This window comes from Rhinatrema bivittatum, chromosome 4, assembly GCF_901001135.1.
Source record: "Rhinatrema bivittatum chromosome 4, aRhiBiv1.1, whole genome shotgun sequence".
Classification (NCBI taxonomy): Eukaryota; Metazoa; Chordata; class Amphibia; order Gymnophiona; family Rhinatrematidae; genus Rhinatrema; species Rhinatrema bivittatum.
The window spans coordinates 132,800,367-132,813,787 of record NC_042618.1 but is presented as its reverse complement, the minus strand read 5'-3'; the positions used below and the strand labels follow the sequence as shown (position 1 = coordinate 132,813,787).

The following is a 13,421-nucleotide window of genomic DNA, read 5'->3' as shown; positions in this document are numbered from 1 at the left end:
AACCGTTACAGTTAATACAAAACAATGCAGCACGCATTCTTACAGGTACTCCTTTAAAGGAACATATTTCTCTGATTTTTGCCAATTAAATATTGGATTTTGTACAAAATATTGACCATAATTCATTCTCTATTAAATAGCCCTAATTCATCCTGGCTATGTTCTGTTTTGAGAATATACAAACCTTCTAGAGAGCTTCGATCCTCGAATATGAACCTTTTGGACGTGCCTTCAGTCAGATTAGCAAGATTAAATGTTACCTGTCATAGAGCTTTTTCTGTAGCTGGGCCTATACATTGGAATGCTCTACCAAATGCCCTATGCCAAATTTCAAATACTAAGGAATTTAAAAAATCATTAAAAACATACAACTTTAGAGAAGCATTTAGAATTACTGAATAAAAGATTAAGTAGATCCATTTTCTTTTATTATGTTGTGTTGTTATGATATTTTAATTTTCTATCTTTGTTTTGTTAAATTTAAAGTTAATTTTATTTTATTTTAATATCTTTTAGGATAAAGATATTTAGTAATATTGATAGTGATGTTACTATGTAATTTTTATTCATACTTTTTATTTTTTATTTTATTTTTATTTTTTCTTTCACTTTATGAAAGAATAGTATTTATTATTTTGCTCATTATTGTAAACTGTTTTTGTTCAAATCTAATTTGCTAAAGATGGTATTATAAAAAGTCTTAATAAATAAATAAATATAGTTGCACTGGAGGACAGTACAGAGAAGGGTGACCAAAATAAGGGGCATGGAACAGCTCCCCTATGAGGAAAGGCTAAAGAGGTTACAGCTTTTCAGCTTGAAGAAGAGATGGCTGAGGGGGGATATGATAGAGGTTGGACTAGAACAGGTAAATGTGAATCAGTTATTTAATCTTTCAGATAATAGAAGGACTAGGGAACACTTCATGAAGTTAGCAAGTAGCACATTTTAAAACAAATCAGAGAAAATTCTCTTTCACTCAGCATGCAATTAAGTTCTGGAATTCATTGCTGGAGGATGTGGTTAGAGAAGTTTGTGTAGCTGGGTTTAAAAAAGCTTTGGATAGGTTCCTGGAGAAGTCCATAAGCTGCTGTTAATAAAATTGATTTAGGGAATAGCCACTGCTATTACTGGCATTAGTAGCATGGGATTTATTTAATGTTTGGGTACCTGCTAGGTACTTGTGATTTTTTTATATTGGCCACTGTTGGAATCAGGATGCTGGGCTTGATGGACACTCGGTCTGACCCAGTATGACAACATCTTATGTTCTTAAGGAGGTGAAGGGGAATTGAAATGGGGCTCATGCCCAGCCAGTTAAGGAGCCTCATGACACCCTAATTCTGGCTGGCTGTCACTGTGGGACTGATTTAAGCTGGCATCAAGTTTTGATTTGGCTGAAAGTCTAGGAACTAGAGATGGCTAGTTGGCCAAAATGTCCACAGTCTTAATATTAAGAAACTAGAATAAACAAGTTTAAAAAGTGTGTGTGACATTTTATGGAAGGTAAATGTAATATCATGTTAAAAACTATCAAGAGAACGGTGATTACTGTATATCAGGCCGATTCAGTATGGTGCGCTTGGCCTAGAGCAGCGTTTAGCACCCGTTTGGCTGCGCATTTACGACGCTCGTCTAATAGCACCTTGAAAACGCACAACCAAACTCACAAAAACTAATAGCGCTCAGAACATGCAAATGCATGTTGATGAGCCTATTAGTCGCCCGGGATACTGAAAGTAAAATGTGCGGCCAAGCCACACATTTTACTTTCAGAAATTAACGCCTGCCCAAAGGCAGGCATTAATCATAGACAACACCAGGAAAGTGTACAGAAAAGCAGAAAAAACTGCTTTTCTGTACACCTTCCAACTTAATATCATAGCAATATTAAGTCGGAGGTCCCAAAAATAATAAAAAAAAAACCAAAAAAACAAACTTTAAAATAAATCTGTCCATGGGTTCAAAAACAGATGCTCAATTTTGCTGGTGTCCGTTTTCTGAACCCATGGCTGGCAGCGGGTTTGAAAACAGACGCCGGTAAAATTAAGCTTCAGTTGTCGGACCCGCTGACAGCTGCCACTTCCGCTAATAAGGAGGCGCTAGGGATGTGCTACTGTCCCTAGCGCCTCTTTATTAGCGCCCGGCCTCATTTAAATAGAGAATCGCACACCAGGAGAGGTGCCTGGGCGTGTGTCGAGAGAACAGGCGCTCAACACGGAGCGCAAGCTCTCCCACACTTTATATTGAATCGGCCTGTATGTAAACAACTGGAATAATTATCTGTAACAGACTTTATAAGAGAACTTGTAGTAGTATAGCTTGTATCTGAAAGATTCCCAATTGCATAAGCATGAGATGCTTAATTGTAACTTTTCAGCAGAACTGAGTTGTAAATACATATCTTGTATGTTTCACAGATGACGGTGGATGGCGGTACCTGTTTGCAGTAAAGGATGCCACCCTAAGAAGTAAGCTGGCCCTGTGCTTCCTGGAAAATTGGCCCCTTGATGTGTGTTTGGAAATTCTAGCGTATGCCATCAGTGAGCCTGCAGTGTTACAGGACTTGAAATTGGATCTGCAGAACAAGCAGAAAGAAATGCAGGTTTATCATAAGGTACAAAATGAAGCAAAGATTCTACCTACCTACTTCTGGCCCTAAATACCTCTTCCATTTTGTTTTGTGCTCTCCCTCCATGAATCCACTTAACCTCTGTCATTTGGTCCCTCCTCCCCTCACCTTCTCTGAATAGCATGGTTAGGGTGGGCTGGTAAGGTACACATCTGGCTATCTTTGCACTGAGTGTCACTAAAGCTTACTGCCTTCAGCTGAACAGAACAAGAATAATGTGCTGTGAAATGTATTGTCCAAAAGGGAAATTTTAGCATCAATATGCAATTTTGCTTTAGATTTCCTTGCATCTATCTCTTCTGAGAACTGGTAGTTCAAGGAAACCCCATGCATTTCATATTCAGAGCTGTCTCACACCATCAAGATGGAGTTTGAACCAGCGTGAATAAACGTTTTACTAAACTTTATCGATCACTTTCCATTCTTGAATTACCTTTTTTTCTTCCTAACTACTTTTGATAGATTTTGCATTTACAAGAAGCACCAGCCTGGGATAATTGGCAAGATTTAAAAAAGGACTGTGCTGAACATCCACAGACTATAATGGATATTATTCTGCAGGCAAAGGTGGGTACTTATGCATTACGCTGCATATATTCAACACAGTTTCTGTTGAGTAGTGTGCCAAACACCTTGGAGAATGAGAATATTTGGTTGTGACATCTGGGTGACATCACTACCATTTGTGCAGTACAGTTTTGGTTAAAACTGAAAATTAATTAATTAATTAAAGGAAATGTTAATTAAAACTACAGGCCTGATTCACTAAGGCTAGCAAAAAAAGCTGTGAAGTCAATTTCAAAAAGTTTGTGCCTAACTCTCAGGCCGATACAGTACAGTGCGCACTGTTAACCCGCGATTGGACACGCGTTTTCGACGCGCTAGCTTTACTCCTTATTCAGTAAGGGGTAATAGCACGTCGAAAACGCGCGTCCAACCACCCCGATACTAATAGCGCCCGCAACATGCAAATGCATGTTGATGGCCCTATTAAGTATTCTCGTGCGATTCAGTAAGTAAAATGTGCAGCCAAGCCGCAGATTTTACTTTAAGAAATTAGCGCCTACCCAAAGGTAGGCGTTAATTTCTGCCGGCGCCGGGGAAGTGCACAGAAAAGCAGTAAAAACTGCTTTTCTGTGCACCCTCCGACTTAATATCATGGCGATATTAAGTCGGAGGTCCCAAAAGTTAAAAAAAAAAAAAAATTTGAAATAGGCCCACGACTTGTTGGTTGAAAACCGGACGCTCTATTTTGCCGGCGTCCGGTTTCCGAACCCGTGGCTGTCAGTGGGCTCAGGAACCGATGCTGGCTGTCAAACCCGCTGACAGCCGCCGCTCCTGTCCGAAAAGAGGCGCTAGGGATGCACTTGTGTCCCTAGCGCCTCTTTTTACCGCCGGCCCTAATTTAAATAAATTAAATTACTGAATCACACGCACAGGAGAGTGTCCTGTGTGCACGCTGGGAGAGCGGGCACTCGCCCACGATTTTTACTATATCTGCCCGTCTGGGATTAGATTGTACAGAATCAGAAATAGTTTCCCTCGATTCGGGAGTACCTCAAGGGTCATCTTTGTCACCTACTCTTTTTAATATATATATGTCCCCTCTATGTAAGTTTCTTGCAGGACTTGGCCTTGTACACTTCATATACGCTGATGATGTACAAATTCTGCTCCCAATAGAAAGTTCGTTTGATTCCATCTTAAGAGTGGGAACTTTATTTTAAATCTATTCAGCAATTGCTGAAGCATATGTTTTTATCATTGAACCAATCCAAAACTGAAATTTTAGTAATTTCTATCTTGAGTGCAAAGGTCATTGCAGAAACAAAATTATTAAACACGTCTCATATGAGGTAAGAGACCTGGGCTTTGTTTTAGATACAGAATTTAATTTTAAGAAGTTTATTAGCAAAACTGTAAAGGACAGATTTTATAATCTTGGAGGAGAAGTCCATTAATGGCTATTAATCAATTATAGTTAGGGAATAGCTTCTTAGTGTTTGGGTAATTGCCAGGTTCTTGTGGCCTGGTTTTTGGCCTCTGTTGGAAACAGGATGCTGGGCTTGATGGACCCTTGGTCTGTCCCAGCATGGCAATTTCTTATGTTCTTATGTTCTTATAAATTACAGATTTAAAAAAAATTAAAGCCATTATTGCACGGAAATGATTTTAGGACAATTTTGCAAGCCCTGTTGTTTTCAAAATTAGATTATTGTAACACCCTATTGTTGGGCCTTCCTGTTTCTATAATTCGTCCGCTGCAGCTCTTGCAGAATGCTGCCACTCGGCTTTTAACTGGGAGTAAGAAGCAGGACCATATTTCGCCCATTTTAAAAGAACTTCATTGGCTCCCAATCTTCTATAGGATCCAGTATAAATGTTTATCTTTAATCCATAAATCGCTGCATGAAGAAAAAATAGAATGGTTAAACTCGGTTTTGCACATCCACACACCCCAACGTAATTTACGGTTGGCAGGTAAAGCTTTATTATCTATACCATCTTCTAAAATGGCACGCTTAAATTAAGTCCGTGACCGAGCATTGCCATTGGCAGGTCCAAAAAATTTGAAATGGTTTACCAACAGATTTAAGACTAGAATCTCAATTTAATACATTTAAGAAAAAACTGAAGACTTGGCTCTTTGAGCAGGCCTTTGCAAGCTGAAGTCAACCCCTCCTCCCTCCCCATTCTTTCCTGTAAAGTTTTAGATGTGTTTAATAAAATTTTATTGTAGTAACATATAGTTAATTTTATAGGTTTTAGTGATTATATATTATTTGCTATTGTTTTAGAATTTTAGATATGTTGTATTTATATTGTTTTATGCTGATATATTATTTGAATACTGGTATAAAAAAGTAAATAAATATAGGCTCTTAAATTGACAGTTTTAAAAATAGATTATAGCTAAGTGTCTAAATTTAAGGTCCTAGTGGGAGTAGAGTTAGGGACGGAAAACTTAAGGTAAGTGCTTAGCACTGATTTTCAGCATTAGGCTCCTAATGAATAGGCTTGCAAATGAATAGCAGACCTAAACGTAGGTGCATTTTCAGCTGAAAACTTAGGGATCTAAGTTTGACTGAAGTTAGTCATATAACTTATGTGTCTAAATTTTGGGTGCTCAGCTTTTTCTTGAATATCAGCCTCCTAGTGAATTAGGCCCTAATTCTATGTACCATATATTTTACACTGAAGCTCGTAAGCTCTGTGGATGTCTTGCTGTGTCATGTGCTTCAGTTCTACTCTTCCTGCCCTTCAGTGAAGACCTTTTTTTATGTACTAGATATGGTGCTAAAAGCTGTTAGCGGCATGAAACCCATGGCTTCTATATAACTAAATCAAAATCGAACTGGGAAGCTCAAATCAAGCTTGATTTCCCCACAACATAAAATAAACCCCTGAAATGATATTCTAGTTTAGTTTAGTTTAATTTAAAAAAAAAAAAAAAGACACTGAAATTTCCATTAACACATGCTGCTGTTATATAATCAGTAATATCAGACCCAATATTTGTATAACATGTAATTAAATACAGCAAACAAAGACCTGTTATATTTAGATGAAGATTGAGTGTACCTTCATACGATGCAGGGATTCTGCTATCGTGACTATGAGCCTTGTGTTGGCTTACAAAACATTAGGTACCTCAATGGTTGTTAAGTTATGTCAGTGTCCACAAATAAACGTGCTTCTTCAAAAAATTAATTTCAGTATTGCAGGTATTTAAACCCTGGCCTTAGCCACCACTTATCTTAGGCTTGTTTGAATGGTCAATCTTGTGCCGCCGACACCGGGGTGTTTCGGAGCGGGGCTCCTTCTTCAAGGGCTGTACATTAACAAGAACGACTGCTTAAGTGTTGTGGAAACCTGTGTGACATAAACATGCAACATTATGTTCATCCTAAAGTTATTGACAATTGCTGTCACTTAACTTGGTCGCTATACCATTGAATGGATACATACTTGCTTGTTGAAGCGGTTAGATTTGTTCCTGTGGACTTCGGAGTGAATGCTGTCAATTGAGCTCCGCTATAAAGTACACCAAAATGGTCAAAATAGGCTCGATGTCACTTTGTAAAAGCTGCTTGCTAATGCCACCAGCACATTCAAGAGCTAAATACAACAATTCTGTTACATATTGAATAATGCTTACTGTGTTTCGAACGGCTGCTCTGCACTGCTTCTTTCACTCCCGCGGGAGCCGGCGGCAGTGCGGCCATTTTTAAAGGGATTCCTCCGAGTGTTAGTTGTGACGTGTGGGGCGGTCTTGCTGACGTCACTGTGATTGATATAACATTATGAGAGGTACTGATTCAGATCTGCATGAACCATTCTATTTTGTCATTAAGTCCAGCATTATGAGAGTTACTACTTCAGATCAGCATGAACCATTCTATTTTGTCATTGAGTCCAACAGGTTCTAACGTGTTCAAACGGTAAATCCATTCATATTCTTTTCTGTTCAGGATGCTCTCGCGGTCCCCTCCTCTCCAGGACGGGCGAACCTGTTCTAACACAGACCACTTAAGGTCACTGAATGTGTGGCCGTGATCTACGCAATGCTGCGTGATGGGGGCTTTGAGATCCTGGTTATTGATTCTGCTTTTATGTTCCGTAAGGCGGACCCTGATTTTCCTCTTAGTCCTGCCTATTATAGGCAGGACTATTATAGGCAGGACTAAGAGGAAAATCAGGGTCCGCCATACGGAACATAAAAGCAGAATCAATAACCAGGATTTCAAAGCCCCCATCACGCAGCATTGCGTAGATCACGGCCACACATTCAGTGACCTTAAGTGGTCTGTGTTAGAACAGGTTCGCCCGTCCTGGAGAGGAGGGGACCGCGAGAGCATCCTGAACAGAAAAGAATATGAATGGATTTACCGTTTGAACACGTTAGAACCTGTTGGACTCAATGACAAAATAGAATGGTTCATGCTGATCTGAAGTAGTAACTCTCATAATGCTGGACTTAATGACAAAATAGAATGGTTCATGCAGATCTGAATCAGTACCTCTCATGATGTTATATCAATCACAGTGACGTCAGCAAGACCGCCCCACACGTCACAACTAACAATCGGAGGAATCCCTTTAAAAATGGCTGCACTGCCGCCGGCTCCCGCGGGAGTGAAAGAAGCAGTGCAGAGCAGCCGTTCGAAACACAGTAAGCATTATTTATTTATTTATTTATTTAAAGAATTTATATACCGGGGTTCCTGTATAGTATACATATCACCCCGGTTTACAAGGAACCAAAACTATCGCTAAGGAACCGTAACTATCGCTTCATTTAGCGGTTTACATTGAACATTTAGCGGTTTACATTGAACATAGTTAATTTGAGAAAACATAAATAAACATAAATAAACATAAAATAGTTAATTTGAGAAAAGGTATATAATATAAGCTGGGGAAGATACGGAGGATATGAAATGCCTTTTTTCTTGCTCATTAGTTCTATGGGAAAGCTTGTTCGAACAACCAAGTCTTAAGTTTCTTTTTAAATGTAGCGTGGCACGGTTCAAGGCGAAGGTCCGGAGGAAGCGAGTTCCAGAGAGAAGGGCCCGCTGTGGATAGAGCACGTTTCCTCAGGGAGGATTTCGCCTGTTGTGTGGTTAGTCTGTACTGATATGCGCTTCTAGTTGGTTTCACTGATGTGTGTAGCTGAATTTGAAATGTTAAATTGAGTGGAGCGATATTATGTAAGGCCTTATGTATCATCATTAAGGACTTGAATTGGATCCTGTATTTTATCGGGAGCCAGTGTAGATGATGCAGGATTGGGGTGATATGGTCTCTTTTTTTGGCATTTGAGAGAATTCTTGCCGAGGCATTCAGGACCATCTGAAGTGGTTTTGTGGTGCAAGCTGGTAGGCCAAGGAGGAGAGAGTTACAGTAGTCCAGTTTTGGGAGTATGATGGCTTGTAGAACCATGCGGAAATCTCTGTACAGAAGGAGTGGTTTTAGTTTCTTTAAGGTTTGTAGTTTAAAGAAACATTCTTTTGTTGTGTTATTGACGAATTTGTTGAAGCTGAATCCACCGTCTAAGATGACTCCCAGGTCCTATATAATTTCCAATTATTCAATATGTAACAGAATTGTTGTATTTAGCTCTTGAATGTGCTGGTGGCATTAGCAAGCAGCTTTTACAAAGTGACATCGAGCCTATTTTGACCATTTTGGTGTACTTTATAGCGGAGCTCAATTGACAGCATTCACTCCGAAGTCCACAGGAACAAATCTAACCGCTTCAACAAGCAAGTATGTATCCATTCAATGGTATAGCGACCAAGTTAAGTGACAGCAATTGTCAATAACTTTAGGATGAACATAATGTTGCATGTTTGTCACACAGGTTTCCACAACACTTAAGCAGTCGTTCTTGTTAATGTACAGCCCTTGAAGAAGGAGCCCTGCTCCGAAACACCCCGGTGTCGGCGGCACAAGATTGACCATTCAAACAAGCCTAAGATAAGTGGTGGCTAAGGCCAGGGTTTAAATACCTGCAATACTGAAATTAATTTTTTGAAGAAGCACGTTTATTTGTGGACACTGACATAACTTAACAACCATTGAGGTACCTAATGATTTGTAAGCCAACACAAGGCTCATAGTCACGATAGCAGAATCCCTGCATCGTATGAAGGTACACTCAATCTTCATCTAAATATAACAGGTCTTTGTTTGCTGTTATATAATCAGCATGAATGCAGAATCATGATTCTGCCAGCTGCTACTTCTTTGGGCTCCAGAGTTGCTCATAAACAAGATTGATGATGCTCATTAAAAAGCTAAGTTAGTAGGCGTATTAATGTATGCAGAGGTATGGTAAAAACAAGGGTGATCACAGGTAAAAGCTCTTCTGAGGAATACTTGAAAGAGTAAGTGTCCAAGAAAGGTTTTTAACATTATTACTTCCAGTCAGAGTAAAATCTGTTTTCCCATTTTTGATTTACACTGAAACAAAAAACCAGGTGCTTATTTATTTTTATTTACAGCCATTTACATTCTGCCCATCTTCTCTTCAGTGGTGAAAAATTATTTTAATAAACCCCAATCCAGGAACATTCCTCTCCTAGTATTGCAGAGGAGAACCTGATTCTGTGTTGGCTTGTAGCTTCCATGTACCTTTATGTCCAGAGGATTCTTTGATGCATGTTTGTTCTGGGCTTTTTGTATATATGAGTACTTTTTGCTACTCCTGATTAAGATTAACCACTCTCACAATCTTGTTTTTCCAGCTGGGGATTGCAGGAATTGAGCTTGAAGACTTCTAGGCTGTAATACTTGTAGTCTATAGCTGAGCAAAGGAGCCATTTCCTATTAGTGAGCTAGTTGTTCAGTTAAGTTTGTAGTTAATGAAAATTCCATGACAATGGTTATGATTGTAGTTTAGATAACATGGCTTAGGTATGTTTAGTTTGTCTTCAATAGCCTGAAAAATCTGAATGCTTTGGTAGTTTGCTTTCTCATAATGCTGTTGCAGAGAATTGTCCCTCCAAAACAGTAGAACCTAAAAGTGCAATTGAGTATTGTATCCCATAGGAAAGTACAGATTATTAATCAGTATTTCTGTTTGTGCTACTTTCCACAAAATAAGTGCTTCAAAGAGGTTTACATGAGTAGAATATATGTACATAATACAATTAAAAAAAACCCCTCACAATTACAATAAAATAAGAGCAGTAAAAAATCCCAATCCTTATTTAACCCATCCTCCCCAACAACAGTGTACTCAAACATTAAATAAGATTCCAACTAAATAAGGGCCCATAAACTTCAAAAAATCAGGACCACTGATAGTTATGAATCATTACCATTACTGCTGATATGGGATGGAACCAAAAATACCAGGATGCTGGGCTGAAGGTGGAACAGATGTCCTGAAGTAACTAGCACTGAAGAGCAGGAACTGGGGTAATTGTATCTGATGATCTTAAGGTAGCCTTAAACGTGGATAGAGTGACACAGCAAAATCCAGAAAGATGTTTGGGTGCCTAGGGAGAGGAAGAGTTAACAGAAAAATGAAAGTGATTTTACCCCTGATGAGACCTCATTTAGAATACTGTGTACAGTTCTGGAGACCGCACCATTTAAAAAGATATAAACCAGTTGGAGCTGGTACAGAGGGTGGCTACTAAAATGGTCAGTGTTCTTCATTCTAAATTATATCCGGAGAGACTTAAAGATCTAAACGTGTACACCCTAGAGGAAATGCAGGATGGGGAGTTACCTACTGTACCTGAATGTAATCCACTCTAAAGTGCCTGAAAGATGGAATATAAATAAAATAATAAAAAGATATGATAGACATTTAAATAATTTCAAGGTTTCAGTGCAGCGGAGGTGGGCCTCTTTTGACGGAAAGGAGGCTCTAAAATGAGGGGTTATGAGATGAAGGTGAAAGGGGGTAGGAGTAATCTAAGGAAATATTTATTTACAGAGAGGGTAATTGATGCATGAAATAGCCACCTAGGGGAGAGAAGCATAGTATATGAATTCAATAAAGCATGGGATAAATACAAAGGGATCTCTAAAGTAATTGTAAAGCTGAATAGTTGTGTGGATGGGCAGACTAGATGGCAGAAAAAGTCCATACAGTCTGTCACATTTCTAGAAGTCTGCAACGGGGACTGCAGGTAACCAGCAGCAGACAGATCCTTCTTCTCACTGCTGCTGTAGCATTTGGAAATTCTGCCTTTCTCTCTGGAAGCAGTTATCTCTTACCCGTATGACTCTAAACTAGAGTCTAATGCATTAGATCTCCTCATAGACACCATGGTCTGGTTTTACCAACTTATCCATTATTGCTGGATGTGAGCATTTTGCCCTCAAATCATTTTTTTTTAAATTTTTCTTGCTAGGATTATGCTTTATGCGAGGACTGGTGTGTTCTGTACCCGGTGCCACGAGAACTTCTGATTGGTCTTCACCGTGAGCATCTTCTTCACTTGCTTAAAGCTGGTGACACGCAAAAGGCCCTGCAGGTAATCTTGCTGTCCTCTTTATTTTGCTGCGGCTAGTGGGCGAGGCTGACATTGCTGGCTGGTGCAACAGCATTTTTGCCTTAGGGTTGGGGTTTCTTTGCCTTTTTCAAGTGGTGGTAACGGCTGCTGTCACTCAGAGTTGTGAGAGGATCCAACTTCAAATGTGTTTCCTGGTAGAGAAACCTGAATTACCAAGACCAGTCATCTTAGCAGGGTTAGAAAAAAATGGGGTACGCTACTAATAAAGTAAAACATTGCAATTTGAAAGTAGTATATTTTTGTTTTGATAGCTTAATCTTTTTGTGTAGACACACAGAAACTAAATCTGATTACTTTCAGGCCGATGCAATACCATGTGCTCAGACTAGTGCGCAGATTAAGCTGCGGTTGGATGCACGTCCATAACACCTGATGCAATAAGGGGATCAGTGCATCCAAAACACACTCGCTAATAGTGCTCATCACAAGTAAATGACATGTTGATGAGGCTATTAGCTATTACCCCCTTTGGTAAAAAATAACCCTGCGCCTGACGCACACATTTTAACCCTCAAACCTAAGTCCAGCCCCAAAGCTGGCATTAAGTCTTGAGAAGCCCCAAAAGTTTAACAGAAAATCAGAAAATACTGCTTTTCTATGGTTCCTCCGACTTAATATTGTGGCAATATTAAGTCGGAGGAACCACAGAAAGCAGCAACATAAGAGAATTTTTTTAGTTTTGATGGCGATCAGGTTAGGAAAACGGAGGTTCAGTTTACGAGCGTCCATTTTTCTACCCCATGGCGGTGCACGGGTTAGGAAAACGGACCCTTGTAAAATTGAGCCTCTGTTTTCCTAACCACACTTTCTCCTGGGCGCTTGATGCCAAGGGAGGCACTAGGGATGCATAGTTTCCCCTTGCCCCTCCTTTTAACGCAGTGGCTCATTAGCCTACTGCATTGTACGCCCGCAAAAGGTAGATAGGCATGCATTAGGAAAATGGGCGTTCAATTATGAGTGCCCATTTTTCCCGTTCAGATATTGCATCGGCCTGTATATTGAAAGGGTGTATCTGCTTGGTATTTCACCATTAATGCATTAACGCATTAACTCTTTGTTTATTCATCTGAAATATCTCCCTTTATATATATTTTCTCCCAGGTCAAGTAGGATGGTAGTCCTGACATGTGGGTGACATCATCAGGATGGAGCCCAGTCACAGCACACTTTTGTCAAAGTTTCTAGAACTTTGACTGGTACACAGATCATGCCCAGCAGGCCACCAACTCTGCATCCAACAGGGGTCCCCCTTCAGTCTCTCGCGCAGCAGTAGCCTCATGGATTTCTGGAGCTCTGTGAGAATTCCTCACAAATTTTCCTCACGGAAACTTATTTCAAAAATTTAAAAATTTTCCCCCATCGACCACTGACCTCCGTTGATGCTGATAAGTTTACCTCATCCCTTGCGGTCGGTTCCCGGCGGTGCTTTCTTCGGTGCCCAATGGCCACCGACCACGAGCCGCCTTAAAAAGATGGCGACCGGGTTCCGAAAGTGCTCCGAGTGCCCGAGGACCATGTCCATTACAGACCCTCACGACATAAGTGTCTTGTGCTTGGGGCCCACTCATGAAGTCAAATGGTGCACTAGCTGTGCCCAGATGATGCCAAAAGGCAGCAGGGCCTGCTTGGAGAAGATTTAAGCAAAAGTCTGTCTACTCCAGCCAAGGCTACACCGAGTCGGAAGCCTTCCTCTTCTATGACTCCATCGCCATCGAAGTCTCAGCGCCATCGAGACACCGGTGACTGTCCTTCTC

At 40.1% G+C, this 13,421-nt stretch overlaps 1 protein-coding gene and 1 long non-coding RNA gene across 3 annotated transcripts in view; one reads left to right on the top strand and one right to left on the bottom strand.

Annotated features, from left to right (window-relative positions):
- Positions 1 to 11,439, bottom strand: part of LOC115090133 — a 49,749-nt gene extending 38,310 nt beyond the window's left edge. Inside the window, exons 1-2 of the long non-coding RNA XR_003856316.1 lie at positions 10,459 to 11,439; positions 2,441 to 2,578 (exon numbers count right to left, since the gene is read on the bottom strand). This is a non-coding gene — a long non-coding RNA (uncharacterized LOC115090133). The remainder of the gene's footprint in view (positions 1 to 2,440; positions 2,579 to 10,458) is intronic.
- Positions 1 to 13,421, top strand: part of ZFYVE26 (zinc finger FYVE-type containing 26) — a 269,914-nt gene that overhangs the window by 145,776 nt on the left and 110,717 nt on the right. For both annotated transcript variants that reach the window (XM_029598857.1, XM_029598858.1), the window contains exons 21-23: positions 2,421 to 2,617; positions 3,095 to 3,199; positions 11,506 to 11,628. In XM_029598857.1, the coding sequence (XP_029454717.1) occupies positions 2,421 to 2,617; positions 3,095 to 3,199; positions 11,506 to 11,628 (425 nt within the window). The remainder of the gene's footprint in view (positions 1 to 2,420; positions 2,618 to 3,094; positions 3,200 to 11,505; positions 11,629 to 13,421) is intronic.